This window comes from Rhododendron vialii, chromosome 12a (genome assembly GCF_030253575.1).
Source record: "Rhododendron vialii isolate Sample 1 chromosome 12a, ASM3025357v1".
Taxonomy (NCBI): Eukaryota; Viridiplantae; Streptophyta; class Magnoliopsida; order Ericales; family Ericaceae; genus Rhododendron; species Rhododendron vialii.
Genome location: NC_080568.1, coordinates 11,952,886 through 11,970,519, shown reverse-complemented (window position 1 = coordinate 11,970,519; position 17,634 = coordinate 11,952,886). Strand labels below are relative to the sequence as shown.

The window sequence follows — 17,634 nt, the reverse complement described above, 5'->3', positions numbered from 1 at the left end:
CCCTTATTCACAAACTCATTTGGGTGCAAAGTCATTTAAAGTGGATAGAAGTTTCGTGACTTGGCAATGTGTTACTAGAGAAAAACATAATGTTTTACAAACACAAACCAAAGTTCCAACAATCCCCCACTTGTATTTTTAAAACAAAATATTCGAGGAAAGGTATAAAGCTGTGCATAAGCAGAGGTGTCTTTCAACTTGAACCCTTACATAGTGATAGTGCTTCAGATAGTAACTAGAGTGACTTGTGATCTTGAACTTTAAGTCTGAGAGCACTACACACACAACTCTACTAATGTGTAATGTTTAAAGCCAGCACTTTACGGCCATGTGCTTATATCCCAGTTTCATGAATGACCCAGAGAATTTGCCCAAATTCTCCCGAGAAGCGGCCACACTTCAACATTCATATAGGTGAGTCTATCAAGAGTACTCCTGTAGTCTAGGTATTCCACTCCACATAGAGCTATAGAACTCATTAAGTGTTAAAATAACACAACCTCTTTCGCTACAGGATGTCGTGCTTCTTAGGGATGGACTTGGAGTGTAACTCCTTACAGCATGATTCTTACCATATTACCATGTGACTCGTTTTTCCCTTTGAACCTATTTCTTGGGATCTCCAGTCTATAGGTTGGGTATCCATCACAAGTGACTCATTTCTCAATGGGCTTTAGCCCCATCCCTTTCGAGGTGTCCCACACCTTCTCTCGAGCTAAGCCTTTCGTCAAAGGATCAGCCAGGTTCTCTGCTAACCGTACATAATCCACTATAACAGCTCCATTAGAATGAAAATTTTTAACTGTGCTATGTTTACGATGTATTTGTCGTTTCTTACCATTGAAAAAACGGTTCTGAACTTTTGCAATAGCCGTGGTACTATCGCAATGGATTAGTATGGCCGGTATCGGTTTTTCCCATAAGGGAATCTCTGATAGGAGGTTTCTCAACCAAGCTGCATCCTCACTAGCCACAGCTAGTGCTATCATCTCAAACTCCATAGTGGATTACGCCAAAATTGTTTGTTTCTTGGACTTCCAAGAAACTGCACCTCCTGCTATGTTGAACACATACCCACTAGTTGCTTTGGAGTCATCCGAAAGAGTGTTCCAATCGGCATCACTGTATCCCTCTTGAACAACGGGAAACTTCTAATAGTGTAATCCAAGATTCATGGTTCTTTTCAGATACTGCATGAGCCTCTCAATAGCAACCAATGCTCCATTCCTGGCCTGCTAGTAAACCTGCATAAGACCCCCACTGCATAAGCAATATCTGGTCTCATGCAATCACAAGCATAACGAAGACTACCAATAATGCTAGCATACTCAGATTGTCTAACACTGTCTCCAGTGTTCTTAAACAATTTAATACTAGGATCAAAAGGAGTGCAAGCATGTTTATAGTCAAAGTAATTGTATTTCTTCAAGATCTTTTCAATATAATGTGACTGATCAAGAGAAATTTCATTTGCAGATTTAGTAACTTTAACTCTGAGGATTACACTAGCCTCACCCAAATCCTTCATGTCAAAGTTTTGGCTAAGCAATAATTTGGTTTCATTCACGACAGATAAGCTAGAGCCAAATATCATAAGGTCATCCACATACAGACAGATAATGGTGCATGCATGATTATCAGACTTGTAATATATGCATTTATCACTCTCATTGACTTTGAAACCATTTGAAACAACTAGACTGTCAAACTTTTCATGCCATTGCTTTGGAGCTTGTTTAAGGCCATAAAGAGATTTAACTAGTCTACACACCTTGTGTTCTTGACCATGGACAACAAAACCCTCGGGTTGATCTATATATATCTCTTCTTCTAAGTCTCCATTTAAAAAAGCAGTTTTAACATCCATTTGATGTACAACTAAGTTATGAACAGCAGCTATAGCAATCAAGACTCGGATAGAAGTGATCCTTGTCACAGGAGAGTAGGTATCGAAAAAATCTATGTTCTCCCTTTGCCTATATCCTTTAGCTACGAGTCTAGTTTTATATTTATCCATAGAACCATCAGGTCTCAATTTCTTTTTAAGCACCCATATACAGCCTATTGCTTTGCAACCATATGGAAGGTCTACTAATTCCCAAGTTCTATTGGACTCCAACGAGTCCATTTCATCATTTATGGCTTCTTGCCAAAAATCAGTGTCTAGGGAAGTCAAGGCCTCGTTAACAGTAGTAGGGTCCTCTTCTAAAGAGAATGCAAAGTTAGGACCAAAGTCCTTAGCGATTTGAGCTCTCTTGCTTCTCCTTGGTTCAATCTCAGTGTCCCTAGAGTTCTCGTTTCTAGGTTCTTCTAATCTAGGCACACTACTACTAGATTCAACATCCCCACTATTTCTGAATTTAAAAGGGAACTTTTCTTCGTAAAAATCAGCATCTATAGATTCTACGATCACCTTATTATTAATATCGAAGAATTTATATGCTTTACTATTCACAGCATAACCAATAAAAACGTATTCATAAGCTCTACTCGCAAGTTTTGACCTTTTCGGATCAAGAATATGAACATATGCTAGACAATCCCAAACTTTAAAATATGACACATTGGGCTTCTTGTTTTTCCACAATTCATAAGGTGAAATTAGAGACTTAGAATTAGGAATTCTATTCAGCACATAACATACAGTCAATAAAATTTCACCTCACCAATGTGAAGCTACACCAGAACTAAGCATAATCGCAACTACGAGTTCATATAAAGTTCGATTCTTGCGTTCTGCCTTTCCATTCATTTCGGGTGAGCATGGAGTAGTTTTCTCATGAATAATACCAGTAGAATTATAAAAAGCAATGAACTCATTTAAATCATACTCAGTGCCTCTATCACTACGGAGTCTTTTAATCTTTCTTTGGAGCTGGTTTTCGACCTCATTAAGAAAGATTTTAAACATATCAAATGCTTCACTCTTATGCTTCATCAAGTAAACAGAGGTATAATTCGAATGATCATCAATAAACGTGATAAAGTATCGATGTGCATTTCTAGTGAGAACTCCATCTAACTCACACGTATCGGTATAAATCAAATCTAACAATTCAGTCTCCTTAAAAGTTGATTTATAAGGCTTCTTTGTGATCTTAGCCTTGCTACATGATTCACATTTTTCAAAATCATACAAGGAGATATTAGGAATAAAACCTAAGTTGTTCATATTCTTAATCAGTTTCTTGTTAACATGACAAAGCCTAGCATGCCACATATTAACAGAACAAACAATGTAAGAAGAAGATGCAATTTTATTCATATCAATAGTAAACTTAAACATGCCATCAAATGCATAACCCTTTCCAACAAACATGCCATTTTTAGTAAGAGTATACTGATATGATCCTATAGTCTGAGTAAATCTGGCATTATTGAGGAGGTAGCCGAATACAAGATTCTTCCTCATTTCTAGAGTGTGCAAGACTTCCTTCAGAGTGACAGTCCTTCTAGAAGTGAACTTGAGATCAACCTCACCAGTACCAAGAACCTTAGTGGTGTGGGAGTCTCCCAACAACACTTTCTTATCATCAGCCTCAGAATACTTTTTGAACAAGGAGCGATCATAACAGACATGGCGAGAAGCGCCAGTGTCTATCCACCACCCTTCCGAACCACTTATTAGATTAACCTTTGATATCATAGCCACTAGTGGTTCTCCATCCACCAAGTTCGCCTGTGGAGCGCGACGCCTGGGGTTCTTGCAATTTCTTGCCATATGGCCAGGCTTGTTACAATTGTAACACACAAATTGGACGGAGTCCGTGTTTCGAGCCTGGCCTCCAGAAGGGGGTAACTTCTTGTTCTGATTTGGTTTTCCATTTCGGTTCTAGTTCTGATTTGGCTTCGTAATTCCTCCTTTCGGCTTGAGCACAACCGAACTGTGGTTCTTTTTGTTTGCAACAAAGAGAACCTCATCCTTCTGATCCTGTTTCCGAGCCTTCTCCTCAATTCGGAGCCGAACAATCAAACTTTCCATTGAAAAATCTTTTGACTTATGACGGAGATCCTTTTTAAAGTCTTTCCAACTAGGAGGCAGTTTTTCAATAAGAACAGCAACCTGAAATTGTTCACAAATAGACATGTCCTCAGTAAGAATTTCATGTGCAATTTTCTGTAAATCGTGTGCCTGGGAAACCACGAATTTTTCATCAATCATAGAAAACTTCAAGTAGCGACTAACAACATATTTCTTAGTCCCAGACTCTCTGGTATCATACTTTTTCTAGAGGGCATCCCAAAGTTCTTTAGCAGTATCAAAAGTGGAATAGTAATCATAAAGCTCATCAGTCAAAGCATTCAGAATGTAGTTCTGGCACAAAAAATCATCATTGGTCCATTTTGAAATCTCTTTAGTGTTTTCAGTAGTAGGAGGATTCGCAGCAACATGTTTAGTCGAATCACAGTATGCAGCAAGTTTTTGAGTAGTCAGGAAGAAAAACATCTTTTGCTTCCAACGTTTAAAGTGCAGCCCCTCAAAGCGAAAAGATTTGTTGATATCAATGGTGGTAATAGAAATCTTGTTTTCAGAATCCATGGTACATTGAATCGTCTTAAAATTGTTGGATTAACTGCTTTAAAACAAGAACGGATTTCCTCAAAATTTTGCTATTGAAAACAGAATACCAAATTGTAGAATGTCATCTGGGTTGAGTCGCGGACTAGGTCGCTTTCTTTAAGACGTTTTGCGGTTCTGCCCAGATTATGCAAGCAGTTCGTGAATGCCTCGCCGTCCCCAGGATAAATCAGCCCAGAATTCAAGACCTTTGCTCGGCCTTCCCTGCACGGAGGAAAGCCGAAAACAAAATACACAATCGACCTACTACTCGAACTCAGAAAACATTTTTGGGGGTGAAGAGAGAGCTGTTTCTTTCTGTGTAAAAACCAATTCTGAAACTTTGAATTTATAGGTGCGGGTTGTACTTGATTTTTGGAAACAAAAAATCAAATCAAATTCCTTTGATTTAGCACACATTTTTTTTACACGTTTTCTTAATAAGCCGAAATCAAATCAAAATCAGAGTGCATTGATTTAGCACACGTTTTTAATCAGTAAGAATTTTCCATTTTGAAAAAGATTTGATTGACTGAGTATTCTGTAACAAAAAAACGTGTTTCAGAATTTTAGCAAAAACGTTGGCTTATTATCTAGTACGTGCGCAAGGCTCAAATCCTGAATTTGCACCCCCCCCTGCGCGAATAATCCGGTTAACTAGTTTCCAAATCAATTTTCCAAATTGCCGCCTATTTTCCTGAGCGCGCGAGACATTTCCTTGGGTCTTTATTCACAAACCCATTTGCGTGCAAAGAGATTTAAAGTGGATAGAAGTTTTGTGACTTGGCAATGTGGGATTAGAGAAAAACACAATGTTTTACAAATACAAACCAAAGTTCCAACAATTTAGAGTTAATTTTTCATAAGTCTTCTCGATTTTCTTTTTTTGAACGACGAATTTTTTTTATTAATCTTTGATGGATTACAAAAACTAAAGGGAACAAAGAAAAAGGCAAAAAATGCCCATTTGAGACCCAAATCTTTGATTGGCAAAGATACAAATCAAATATACCCCAAAAGGCCTAACTGCCCAACAATATAAAACAGAGCTCAACACCTAATAGGCCTAAAAGTCCAAATAAAATATTAAGCACAAATGGAACATAACCCAACACCTAAAATACCTAAAAGCCCAAGTCTTCTCGGTTTTCACATACCAAAATATCCTTATTGGTGGATTCGATCTTGCAAATTTTTTAATTTCTCTAAGCTGCCCAAACAGATCCAACGGTTTTAGTTTTCTTTATGGAAGTCCTTCTTTTCTTTTTCTTTTTTTTTTTATCCGTTTATGGAAGTACTTATTTTTTCATTCTTCCTCTCCATTCTCAAATCCGACCCGAAATGAGTTTCTACTTACATAATCCGTTCTCACTCTCAATTATCATTTTACATTCTCATTCTTAATCTTCGTTCTCGTGAACTCCATTCCATTTTGTTCACTTCTAAATACTAAAAGTAGTGTCATTTTTATCTCAAAAAATAAGGTGGTTATGAAAATAATTTTTCGAACTTTTTTGCACCGTTCTAACTAGTTGAGATATTTCAAATTGTGCCAAAAAATGGACAAAATTATTATGAAAAGAACTTTATTTTTAAAGGTCAAAATAACATTTTTGACAATAGACAAACAAAATGAGAAATAAAAAATAGTTTCAGATATTTTTAAGAGACGATTTCATTATGAAAAATGATTTTCAAACTCTCCTTTTTACAATTCACATTCTTTTTTTTTTTGTCTTTATCACATAAATTTACAATATTGTCCTTGAATGTGTGAAAAAAATGTGTTGAAAAAGGACAAGATAGTAAATTCAAATGGATGAAAAAAAAGAAAAAGGTATGAACGGTAAAAAAGAGAATATGAAAATCTAGATAGTAAATTCAAATAGATAAAAATAAAAAATAAATGTAAATAATAAAAAAAAGAAAATATGAAAATCATTTCCTCCTTGTTGCTTGTGCATTTGCTCACGATCACGTGGTGTATTGATCAGATGAGGAGGAGCCGGAGGCTTTAACAGGGAACGACGTGGCCCATGTGGCCGAAACCGTTAAGCGGAAAACAAGGATTTCTGTTTCACTTGGAACAGTCATCCCCACGTGACTAAAGTCCATCCTCATTTATGTTCATCACGTTAATATGCAGACAAACATAATACATCCGTATCCTACCCTCTAATTTTGTTCCAACTCAAATACCGATCGATAGAGGCCGACGCAATATTGTTAATACAGGATGGTACCAGTCAATACCGGATTATTTATAAATCTATTTTTTCCTTCCTATACTGGTCAATACAAAACAATACCGATCAATTTCGATCAATACCGATCTACTTTTATTTTTTTTTTATTATAAATGTATATGTTATACACTAAATTCTTTATTGTACATAAAGAGAAATCTGCACAATCGAATGATAGATTAATGAATAAATGATTGCTTAGTTACTTATATAGAGAGTGATGTATTTGATACTGTTGATAATGAGACTATTATGTAACGGTTTCAATATATGAAAAATCATCGAGGACAATTGGAATATCTTATGGACTTTTATGGTTTTTTGCTAAATGTGCTTTTTTCCTTTCGTATTTTGTTAAGGAAAATTGGCCCCTTTAGCCTCTTAGTGAAACTCGTCCTTGGTAGTACTTTCTTAAATACCGAATTTTGCCTTCGAGTGGAATTTGACTTTTTTTTATTTGGTAAATCGGAAATGCAATTTGACTCTTCAAGGCAAAATGAAATAGGACAGTGCAGGGGGCCGAAATATCTGAAGGTTCATAGGGTTCAAATGGTCCAAAAGGGGGGGAACAGGTTCATACGCTATTTGACCCGTCGTCCAGTTGTCTCAGTTCATCTGTAAATAAAGGTGAGCTTAGGCATGATATGTCATTAATCTTCCGAAGGATAGATGGATTCCCGGGTGCTTCGCCGAACGTTGTACGCCTATCCGAACGAACATAAACTCGAGTTCGCTCGGTGGTCATGTCTTCTGCCCGAGGACGTCTTTTCGTTCGGCGGAGTTGTTCTTCGGATAGCACATCAAATGCTTGGAGCAGCTTCGTCCATCAGGAGGGAGTTCCGCCGAGTACAGTCGTTTATGGAACCTTCCAGAAATATCTATTGATAAGTAAGCTGTCTTTTCTGATATTCGAAGTGACATCTCTAAGCGATGTAACCTTTCTAAGATCGACCCATATGACTCTGTAAGATCTGGGGAAGCGTGCTCATTAAATGACTCTTCTACATGACATCATCCGAGCGCTACTTGACGCGTGGAAAGCAAAGCCATCTTGCTTAACACTCTACCCCTTCACCTATAAATAGAAGGGCATTATCTCTAAGAAAAGGATCTGAATTCCTTCTCAACAACACTCTCTTCTCTCTACTAGCATATTTCTTACCAAACTTCTTTTAATCTTCTCCACTTACTGACAAGTTCGTCGGAGCTTCTTCCCGGAGGAACATCCCCCTCCGGTTCTACAGGTACCCCAGGCTCAACGCCGTCTTCTACGGTCCAGCAAACGGAGAAAGGCACACAGGAAAGATCACGAAGAAAGCGACCCCCACAGACAGAACAGACAGTTAAGGAAAATCGGTAATATGATGTGCTCCATAAGGTTAATGAAAAATAAGTCTGAAAAGATTTTAAAAAAAACCAAAGAAGGAATACAGAAATCGATCTTATTAGCCCGTTTATTTTTTTGGTACGAGACAATGACTAAAAGCAATTCAAAATGGAAAGGGATCTAATCTCTTTGTCGAAGCACATGGAATCCTATGAACCATCTCCTCACGTCCTCATGCTCATGCAATGATCAGTTCCCTTAGGTTTTTCTTTTTGATTTACACTTAAGTAAGTTTAATGTTTTTTTTTTGGTCCTTAAATAGGATTTATGTAAGTTTTTCTAAGTGAAATGATTTAAGTATTCAAATAAAATTATGTAAATAACTACGTAATCGAGAATCAATCAATCCTCCAATTTTTATTTTTATTTTGATCCTAATCAATACTCCATTGTTATCCGAAAACCACTCCATGCATTATAATAAAAGAAGATCAATAATAACTAAGCAGTGACAAAATGATTAAAATATGAATTAAAATATATTCTTTGGAGCTGACACACAAATGGGGTCCACCGTGTGCTAGAAAAATTGATTCCAAATGGAGTATATATTTTCCTTCACATTTTGTGTGTTACATTTTTTTTTTTTTTCAAAAGTGAGAAAATTGTATTGATAGACGCCTAGCGACACTTATAAAACAGAGATCATTACAAAGAACTTTGATAAAGTCAAATTAATCGTCTAACAAATACAAAACGAGTAAATCACAAGGCAATCGATATCTTTCATCCTAATCTAGGCATGACTTAATGCAATAGTGACACTTTGAAATTGCCTAACATTTAATTAGGAGTCTCAAACGAGAAAAAGTGCAAAGTTAAGGACAAAAGACACCAAATACCCAGACGATCAGATGCACTCAAACCAAGTATGAACGCACCAATGAACTCCTAAGAACTATTGATCTGCCAAGTCGTCATGAGTTGCCCCGCCAAAGACATCGTGTAGGGATAGAACGCTGAAGCACAAATATTGTTGTGAAGCAACCTCGATTGAGAGAACCTAATCTGTAAACAAAATTCATCCAAAGACGAAACAATAACTCTCATAAAACGAGAGACAAAACTCTCACAAATTAGACGGCAAGTCGTAGATCTGAAGAGACAGAAGAAAAAAACAAAGAAAGAGAGTCGGAATAGTACTATGACCTTCCCCTTTCACTGCCGCACACAGGTATGGACGCATGGGGGGAGGGGGAGGGAGAAGAGAAGTTGTGGTGGCGGGTTAAGACTTGAGAGATTAGGTCAGCTGCTTCAACAACCCGTGAGTTACGATATCCTACTCTGGCATCAAAACCGTGTGTGCGTTACGTTACGTGTGTAGCCCGAGAGAGTCGCCGCCCGGATTTTTGAGATGGATGATCCGAGAAACCGAGAGTTTGTTTGAGAGAAAAAGGCTTTTGATCTAGCGAAAACGTCGAGACTTTGGGTCCGGGAGCCAAGTTACGAATAGGGAAGGTTTTGTCGAAAAGCACCCCACTCGCTCGGTGAAACCGGTCTCTACTAAACATTTTCAAAAAGAAAACTCTTCATGGATCTTTTTGAAAAATAAAGCTCTTTTAATAAACAAGTAAGAGGGGAAGGAACATGAGAAAATATATCACATTAACGTGCGTGTGGTGCTGTCTGTACAGAGATGATAAAGATGATGCAGTGCATAAAAGGAAAGAGAAGCTTTTAAATAAATTGTTTGAGTCACTGTGATCCCCTTCACGGCATACTGTAATGTCACGTAGGGCTTTACAATTCGTCGTGCGGGGTTTTTGTTCTGTTATCAGATCGCCATCAGCTCTCAGAGCATAACTTTCACCACTTTTGACAGGCATCTGAAGATGCTCAGCCATTGGATCACTTTAGAACAGTACCATTTCATCAAGCCATGGACATAAAACAATTCCTAATGCGCTTAATCACTTGAAATGATCGAGAAAGCTTTGTTTATAAATGGAACATGGCTCGTTGATATGGCCTTATTCCGAGAACACTGACAACTGGTTTCTTCGTAACAGAAACATGCCTAATGAAAGATGACTTGGATGCAGATAGTTTAAACAAGAAAATAGTGGCTGATGAAATGATGTGCGTTTGAACACATTACGCCGTGCGTTGCATTGAAACGTCGCACGGCGTGGTGCCTTCAGATCAATAGTTGCTTTGTTTTCTAAAAAATGATTTCTAAGTCAAAACTTTACCAAAGGAGGGTTAAGTCTGACAGCAGAAGAAGTTCCCTCAGGGTCAGAACTGAGCCTAACCCAAGAAAATTTGGTTTTTATCTTTGATCTTTTGCTTGGACAAGGACGGATGATGGCGGATGAGCGTTTGTGGGGTCGGTTGAAAGAAGAAGGGGGTATGGATGTGTGTAATAAATGGATATGTTGAGTGGTTGGGATCTTAAAGTGAGTAAATGGACTCTCTTTTAATGATGGAGAGAAAAATGGGGACTTTGAGAAAGGAGAAACCTAGAGAATGTTTTTAAAGCAAACCTTCTCAAAACTTGGAAGTGAGTAGTGGGTATAAAAGCATGAAGAGATAGAAAGAGAGTTCAAGGCCCTTTTCCCTTGAGTGGAGGGGTGAATTTATAGGCAAGAGCCAAGAATTTTGAATTCAAATGGTGGAGGTATTTTCTAGGCGGGCCAGAAGTGCCTTTTTAGCTTAGCCAACTTGTAGTTGTGGCTCAAGTGGGCGTGGCCGACAGCTAGCTCAGCCAGTCGGAATTTTATCCAAAATGTCGTGCGGTTTACCTCATGACCTCGTGCGACATAATGAATTCTATTATGCCGTGCAGTGTAGAGGAATTTTATCCAAAATGTCGTGCGGTTCCGCGCAATATTTTAGGTCCAGTACAGGGCTTTTGGTTTGGGCTTTGAGGTTTTGAGTTGAAGGAGTCCTTTATCCAAGCTCGCAAAGGTATTGTTTCCTTTATTTCATCATCGGGATGTTTAAAGGCTCTCTGAGGTCTGGATTGAGGTGTCTACAGTCATCCCACGTAAATATTCATCTCGGTCATTTTAAACGGTTAAGTTTTCATCATTTTCACTTGTGAAATACCTTATCTACCATTATTTGGTGATATATCTACCATTATTTGGTGATACATATAAATATGCATAAATATTGTTGCCTAATTAGGCGACATATAGTTAGGATTTATGTAAGTATAGTTTCCTAATTAAGTGAATTTTCATTGATGATTTGAAAATGAAGGAGAAAACTTCAAATCTTTATTATCTTTTTTCAATCTAAATCATTCATTCTCCTTAATTTTGTGTATTTTTAAATCTTTAATTTCATGAATTTTAATAAATTGATCGTATCATATTTCTAAACTTACATGAATATGATATGACCATGAAATTGAAAATGATCGTATCATATTTTTCATGAATTATTCCTGCAAAATTACCATAAAACATATTTTCCCGAAATATGGTGGATTGTCAAATTGATCATGTTTTTTATGAATTTCCCATGATTTATTTCAACTTGAATCGAACCAAAACAGTTATGATTTAATGAACGAAATTGATTTTGGCACTCCAGTTTTTACCACTGGCACTCTACTTTATGTGTTAATCATGTGAGAAAATAAAACAAAAAGTGGAGTGCCATTGGCTAAATTTGGAGTGCCAAAATCACCTCCCTTTAATGAATACACTGTGATTTATTTAAAAAATACTCACTCCGTCTGGATTTAATTATCCCTAGTTCTATTCTAACCGGCTAAAAAATGGATTATATCTTTGAATTCTTAATGAATTTCATATCGAATATAGATCTTGTTTGATAGATTTCGATTAGTTCTATAATACAATATTTTCGAAATCACATAAAACATTATAAATTGAAAAATATAATCAATTGAACAATGACACGAACTCCAAAAATAACTATAAAATCCGGATGGAGGGAGTATAAATCTGAGCAATGATTTCATGAATTGAAAGGAATACACAGTGATTTTTTAGGAATACACCATGATTTAATCCAAAAATATGAATAAATCATGAAAAATCTAGGATTACGCAAATCATGAACAAAATAAACCATGAACTACACAAATAAACCATGAATTCGTAAATAAATATATCATGAAATACACAAATAAATTGTATTGAATCTGGTTTTTGATTCAAATCTCCAGCATTGCTAACTCTGTATTCTCCATCAAATTAGATGAAGAGGAATCTGATGGAGTATTAACCGACTCCAAACAACTTTGTAAACTCACGGGGACTCTTCTGCATTATTGAAAGAAGCACCCAACGTTTGGGGGAATGAATCTAGGTTCTCCTCTAAATCTCTACGTAGGTTAGCCAATTGGGTCGTAACAAGTTGTTGTGGCAGCGGAGGCGGAGTGGTATGCACCGTCATTAATTCGAGCAATTTGGGGTCTTAGCTTCTGGGACTGAAACTTACCGGTGGAGAAGTGCTCAAAGACACCGACCGAGTGGAATACGATGACGTAGAAGAACTTGACTTGCTGCTACTTCCTTCAAGATTCTCCCTCGTCGCCTCCACGGAAAACTCCCCCCTCACCGCTCTGGTTCCGTACGAGTTCTCGCGGCTACTGGAAAACTCTCTCGATGAGTAAAACATGTCTTTTACTACATTCGGGCAATTTTTTCGGTGGCCGAGCGGCGGCAGGGGGTGGAGCTCTGGCGAATTGGGTTTCCTCGAGCCAGCGCTCTCAATCGGGGTGATAAAAGGGTTGAAGCCGTCGTGAGAGTTAATAATGGTGCCAAGGAGGAGAAACACAAAAGTCAGCGACGGTGATCTTCCAATGAGCCTCGGAGGATCGTTTGACCGGGAAACAACCTTGACGCTGTAATCCGATTTGGTGGTGTTGGTCATGGCGTCGTTGAAGTTGAAATTCTCAAACGGGGCAGTTAAATTATTTTTTTCGAAATTCTTGGGATTTGTTAAGGGTGATTATCCTAAAATTAGGCTAAGGGACCTTAAAGATTAATTTTTGGTCCCCTTTTTCGGTGCTATATATATACACAATCCTTTTTAAGTCAGGGATTCCTGATGCGTTTTTATAAAAAAAAACTACTAAGATCAAGTCTTTTTCGGTTATATTTTTTGCTGATTACTCATAGGTACCCCGAAAAACACGTTTTAAACACATTGAACGGTTCAGATCATCGAAATTCAATCAGAAACAATGAGGTCCGGACCGTAAGAAAATCAGGGATCCCTGGCTTGAAATTTTTTATACATAACATATATTATAGGGACAGTCTAGGTGTTATTAAAAAATAAGGATGAAATTATAAGTGAAAAAAACTACTGGATGAAAACTTACAGAGAGTGGCACCTGAGGATAATTCTTTAAATCTCCCATTGTAAAATCTTCTCCTTTTTGAAAAAAAAAGAAAAAGAATACGAGTCTTTGAGTTGATAATTTAGATTTTTTTTTTGTCAAAAGTGAAAAGATTATATTGATAAACGTCCAATGACACTTACAAAATGGAGATCATTACAAAGAAGTTGGACAAAGCCAAACTAATCGTCTAGCAGATATAAAATGAGTAAATCACAAGGCAATCGATGTTTTTCATCTTAACCCAGATATGGTCTGACGCAATATCGACACTTTTAAACTGCGTAACATTTAATTAGGAGTCTCAAACGAGAAAAGTGCAAAGTTAAGGATAAAAAACACCAAATATCCATACGATCAGATGCACTCCAACTAAGTATGAACGCACTAATAAACTCTCAAGAACTAAAGATCTATCAAACTGTTATGAGTTGCCCCGCCAAAGATATCGTGTAGGGATAAAACGCTAAAGCACAAATAATGTTGTGAAACAATATCGATTGAAAGAATTCAATCTGTAAACAAAATTTGTCTAAAAACAAAACTAACTCTCGTAAAACGAGAGACAAAATTCTTATAAATCAGATGACAAGTCATAAATTTAGTGAGATAAAAAAAAAAAAGAAAAAAAGAAATGGAGTCAAAATAGTACACGACCTTTCCCCTCCCACCCGCTGCACACAGATATGGAATACACCGGGGAAGAAAGGTAGAAAATGAGTTGTGGTGTCTAGGGTTGAGAGAAGGGAAAAGAGATAGGGTCGGCTCGATATTTTAGACATCAATAAATAAATAAAAAATTAACTGTAGCGTTGGCACGGAAGCTGTTCTGATTTCTCGTGGGGAGCACCGCCTTCGTGACTGTTAAAATAATACTCCGTAATAAAACAATTTAAAACAGAATACTCTCTCTCATTGCACAAACGCTTCCCCTCTCTCTCTCCATTCGCGCTCTCTCTCTCTCCAGTCTTCGCCAATTTCAGATTCCCTCCGTCTCCCTCTCTCTACAAGACTACAACAACTGTCTCTATAAATTCCACCCCACAGGTCCTTAATTGCCTTCCAACCTCTGACCGTTTTCCACTTAAATTTTCCTTTTGTTTTCTGTTACTTTTACTCCGACTCCTCTCTCGGCCACACGCTACCCTCTCTATCTCTACAGCTCGCGCTGAGGTATGAAATCTCTTCTCCAACCACTCTTGCATTTCAAATTGATTTTCATCTATCTGACCTACTCTGTTCAGCCTCTGGGTTTTTTTGGTAATTTGACAAAAAATAAAATTATGATCTCCAGTGTTTCCCCTCCACTGACTTGGATAATTTCGATTTAGTTTGTGAAGCTTTACGTTAGACTTTCACTGTTTCTGGAAATTTTACAAAATTCCGTCCAAAATTAAAATTACGTTGAAATGATATTTAATTTACGCAGATCTGAGAGTACGTAATTCTCGAACTAATTTTTTTTTTTCTGACCTAAAACGAAATTTTTTAGCTCCGGAAGATAAATTTTGGCGAAGAGATCAAACTTATCGAAGGAACGAAAAACTCAATTTTTTTTTCCCTTTTCCGTCGTAATAATTGATCTGACAATCTACTTTCTTATGCATGTTTTCTTTTTCGTTAAGTAATTTTTGGTGTATGTTTATTGCGGTAGATCCGAAAATGATAATTTGTAGCAAAATAAGTTAGGGTTTTTAATTAGATCTCATCCACTTTCATGACTATTTTGCTGTAATTTGTGAATGAGTTCCTAATATCTTTGCTGTGATTTGTTAAAATTCCTTTGACAAAGTTTGCTTGTAATTGGAATTGACGTTTTCTAAGACAGATCGGAGCGTTATCTTAAAAAAATTTCTTGTGAAAACCAGAGAGTACGATTTATTAGTACTTAGGTTTCTCTACAACCAAATATTGATCGAAGGTCCAAAAAAAGTCATTTTGAACTCATTTTTTTATTTAATATCTGATCTGTTACTTTCCACTTCTCGGACCGAGATCCCCTGTCCGATTTCTCATGTCTTCGAAAATGGAAAAAAGAGTTGATTTTCTCAGTAGATCTTGATCATATCCCATTAGTTTAATTTTATTTATAGTTTAGTTAGTTCAGATTTTAGGTATGCGCACGGCTGTTTCATCGGTCTTTCCAATGCCTCAACAGTTCTCTAGCGATAAGGTCAAACATATTCAGCCGGCAGATTTTTCTATATTTTAATTTTTTGTTCTATTTTATAAACTTTGACTAGATCTCGTTCCGATACTGTTTCTGATCCGTCCATATAAATAAATCCAAATAATATCTTTAACCATTCACGCTAGAATCGAGATCGTGTCCTTGTTAGAATCGATGATTCGTTCACTAGGCGTTACATTGATCTGATACTGCTTCAGATCTATTCTCACGAATTAAAATTAGTATCTTAGATTTACTTATATGTTAAATCGAGATCGTTTCCTTATTCAGATTGATTCATTTCGTCAGGGCGTGTCGTGCATATAAGATATCTATCTGAAGACAAAGATGAATCACGCTTTGGCAGCCTGTGAAGAGATGAGGAGCTATGTTTCTGTTTCTGATCGAAGAGAGGCGGTGGTTTGTCCGAAACCTCGTCGTATCGGGTTATTGAACGCAGGCGTTAACGATCCGATTATCAGGCCTTTGAGATGGCATGTGAGGTAAATTTGAATACCCCCTTTAATTTACTCGATTCCATGTAGTATTTGGTTCATTTGAATGCCCCCCCCCCCTTTTTTTTTTCTAATTCTTTGTTTTTGTGTGTGTCTAATTAACAGTCATCATCCCGAGATATTTGAATCAAGAGCAGGAACAGATCTCCTCGACCTCATCCTCCCTAAGGTATGTCTCCTCTGCTTTATTCATTAGTTTCTTAATTTTCTGTAATTAGTTAGAACGTTTTGATGTCCATGTGAACGACATGCTTGGCAAAAAAAAGTTTGAAATAATGAATATCCTCGTTTGGTTCCATCTTTCGGGATTGTTTTGTAGAACCTTTCAAAATTCTCATAGAATCTTTTATTTAAGAAATGAATAAGATCTGGAAATGATGTGTGCTTTTGTTTTTAAAAGTAGTTTCTGTGAAGCATTCTACAAAATCAATTTGAAAACTGCGAATGAGTAAAAATTTCAGAAGGGAAGCAATATTAGCCGAGAATACTGGGATCTTTGCCAGGACAAGGTACAACTGTGTGATGTGCTGAGGAGTTGTTCTCCGCCTTGACAATAGTTTTCCAAGTCCTTATAAGTTCCGTTTGTTGATTATGTTCCCATGGAACCATCCATAACAGTATTTATAGAAGTAGTATAACAATTCTGTTTGCTTATTGATTTTACAGGGGGTTTGTGGTGGAGAGCATCAATCTTGTGCGCAAGCAGCAGTCGCCTCGTCGCCCCCATTTTTTTCTGGGTCTCCGCCGAGCAGAGTATCTAACCCATTAATTCAAGATGCCCGATTTGGCGATGAGAGCTTCGCCCCAATCTCACCGCAGTCGATTCCTATTCCGTCGGGGTTGAAAATATCGTCTCCTTCCTCATCCGCTAGAAAAGGCGGATTTGTTCGTGTGAGCTTTGGAAACAACCCAGCTGTGAGAATTGAGGGTTTCGATTGCCTCGACAGGGAGAGGCGCAACCGCAGTATCCCTGCCCTGGCTTAGAGAAACCCAATTCCAAAAGTACATATACAACTGAAGCAGATGAGTTTTGAACATTGTCACTGAGGAGCGAAAAGTGGATCCTTGCTATTGATGTAAATATGTTTAAAGGGTCTGTTATGTATAGTGTCTGTAAGTAAAATGTAGTTAACGAAGTACTACTAATCGAGAGCGACGGAGGTTCTTAGGTTTCTATTTGTGTTCTTAGGAAGCTTTTGAAACTACACATCCCCTCTAATGATGTAAGTAGGTATGAGAGAGGGAAATTCCTAAGAATTTTTGGTACCGTTTTGTGTCGAAGAAGTCGAGTCGTACTAGGCCTTTGGGAGAGAATTTGTATATATGAAGTCGGTATGGAGTCTCCATTAGTTGTCATAAGACATATTACCATGTTAATATATGATCCTCGTTCAGTCTCTGTGCCGTCAATCTTTGTTTTTTTTCTTCTGTGTGC

General features: G+C 37.3%; 1 protein-coding gene across 3 annotated transcripts; it reads left to right on the top strand.

Annotated features, from left to right (window-relative positions):
• The first annotated feature begins 14,403 nt into the window (after nt 1-14,403).
• LOC131310803 (uncharacterized) lies at nt 14,404-17,598 on the top strand. Of its 3 annotated transcripts, none has more exons than XM_058338010.1 (4): nt 14,404-14,687; nt 15,976-16,187; nt 16,305-16,368; nt 16,866-17,598. In XM_058338010.1, exons 2-4 carry the CDS (start codon nt 16,033-16,035, stop codon nt 17,181-17,183), a joined length of 537 nt encoding a protein of 178 aa, XP_058193993.1. In that variant the 5' UTR covers nt 14,404-14,687; nt 15,976-16,032; the 3' UTR covers nt 17,184-17,598. The 3 variants fall into 3 exon arrangements, with proteins under 3 accessions (XP_058193993.1, XP_058193992.1, XP_058193995.1); XM_058338009.1 differs by having other exon boundaries at nt 14,409-14,687; nt 15,994-16,187; XM_058338012.1 differs by having other exon boundaries at nt 14,429-14,687; nt 15,994-16,178.
• Nucleotides 17,599-17,634: the final 36 nt, after the last annotated feature.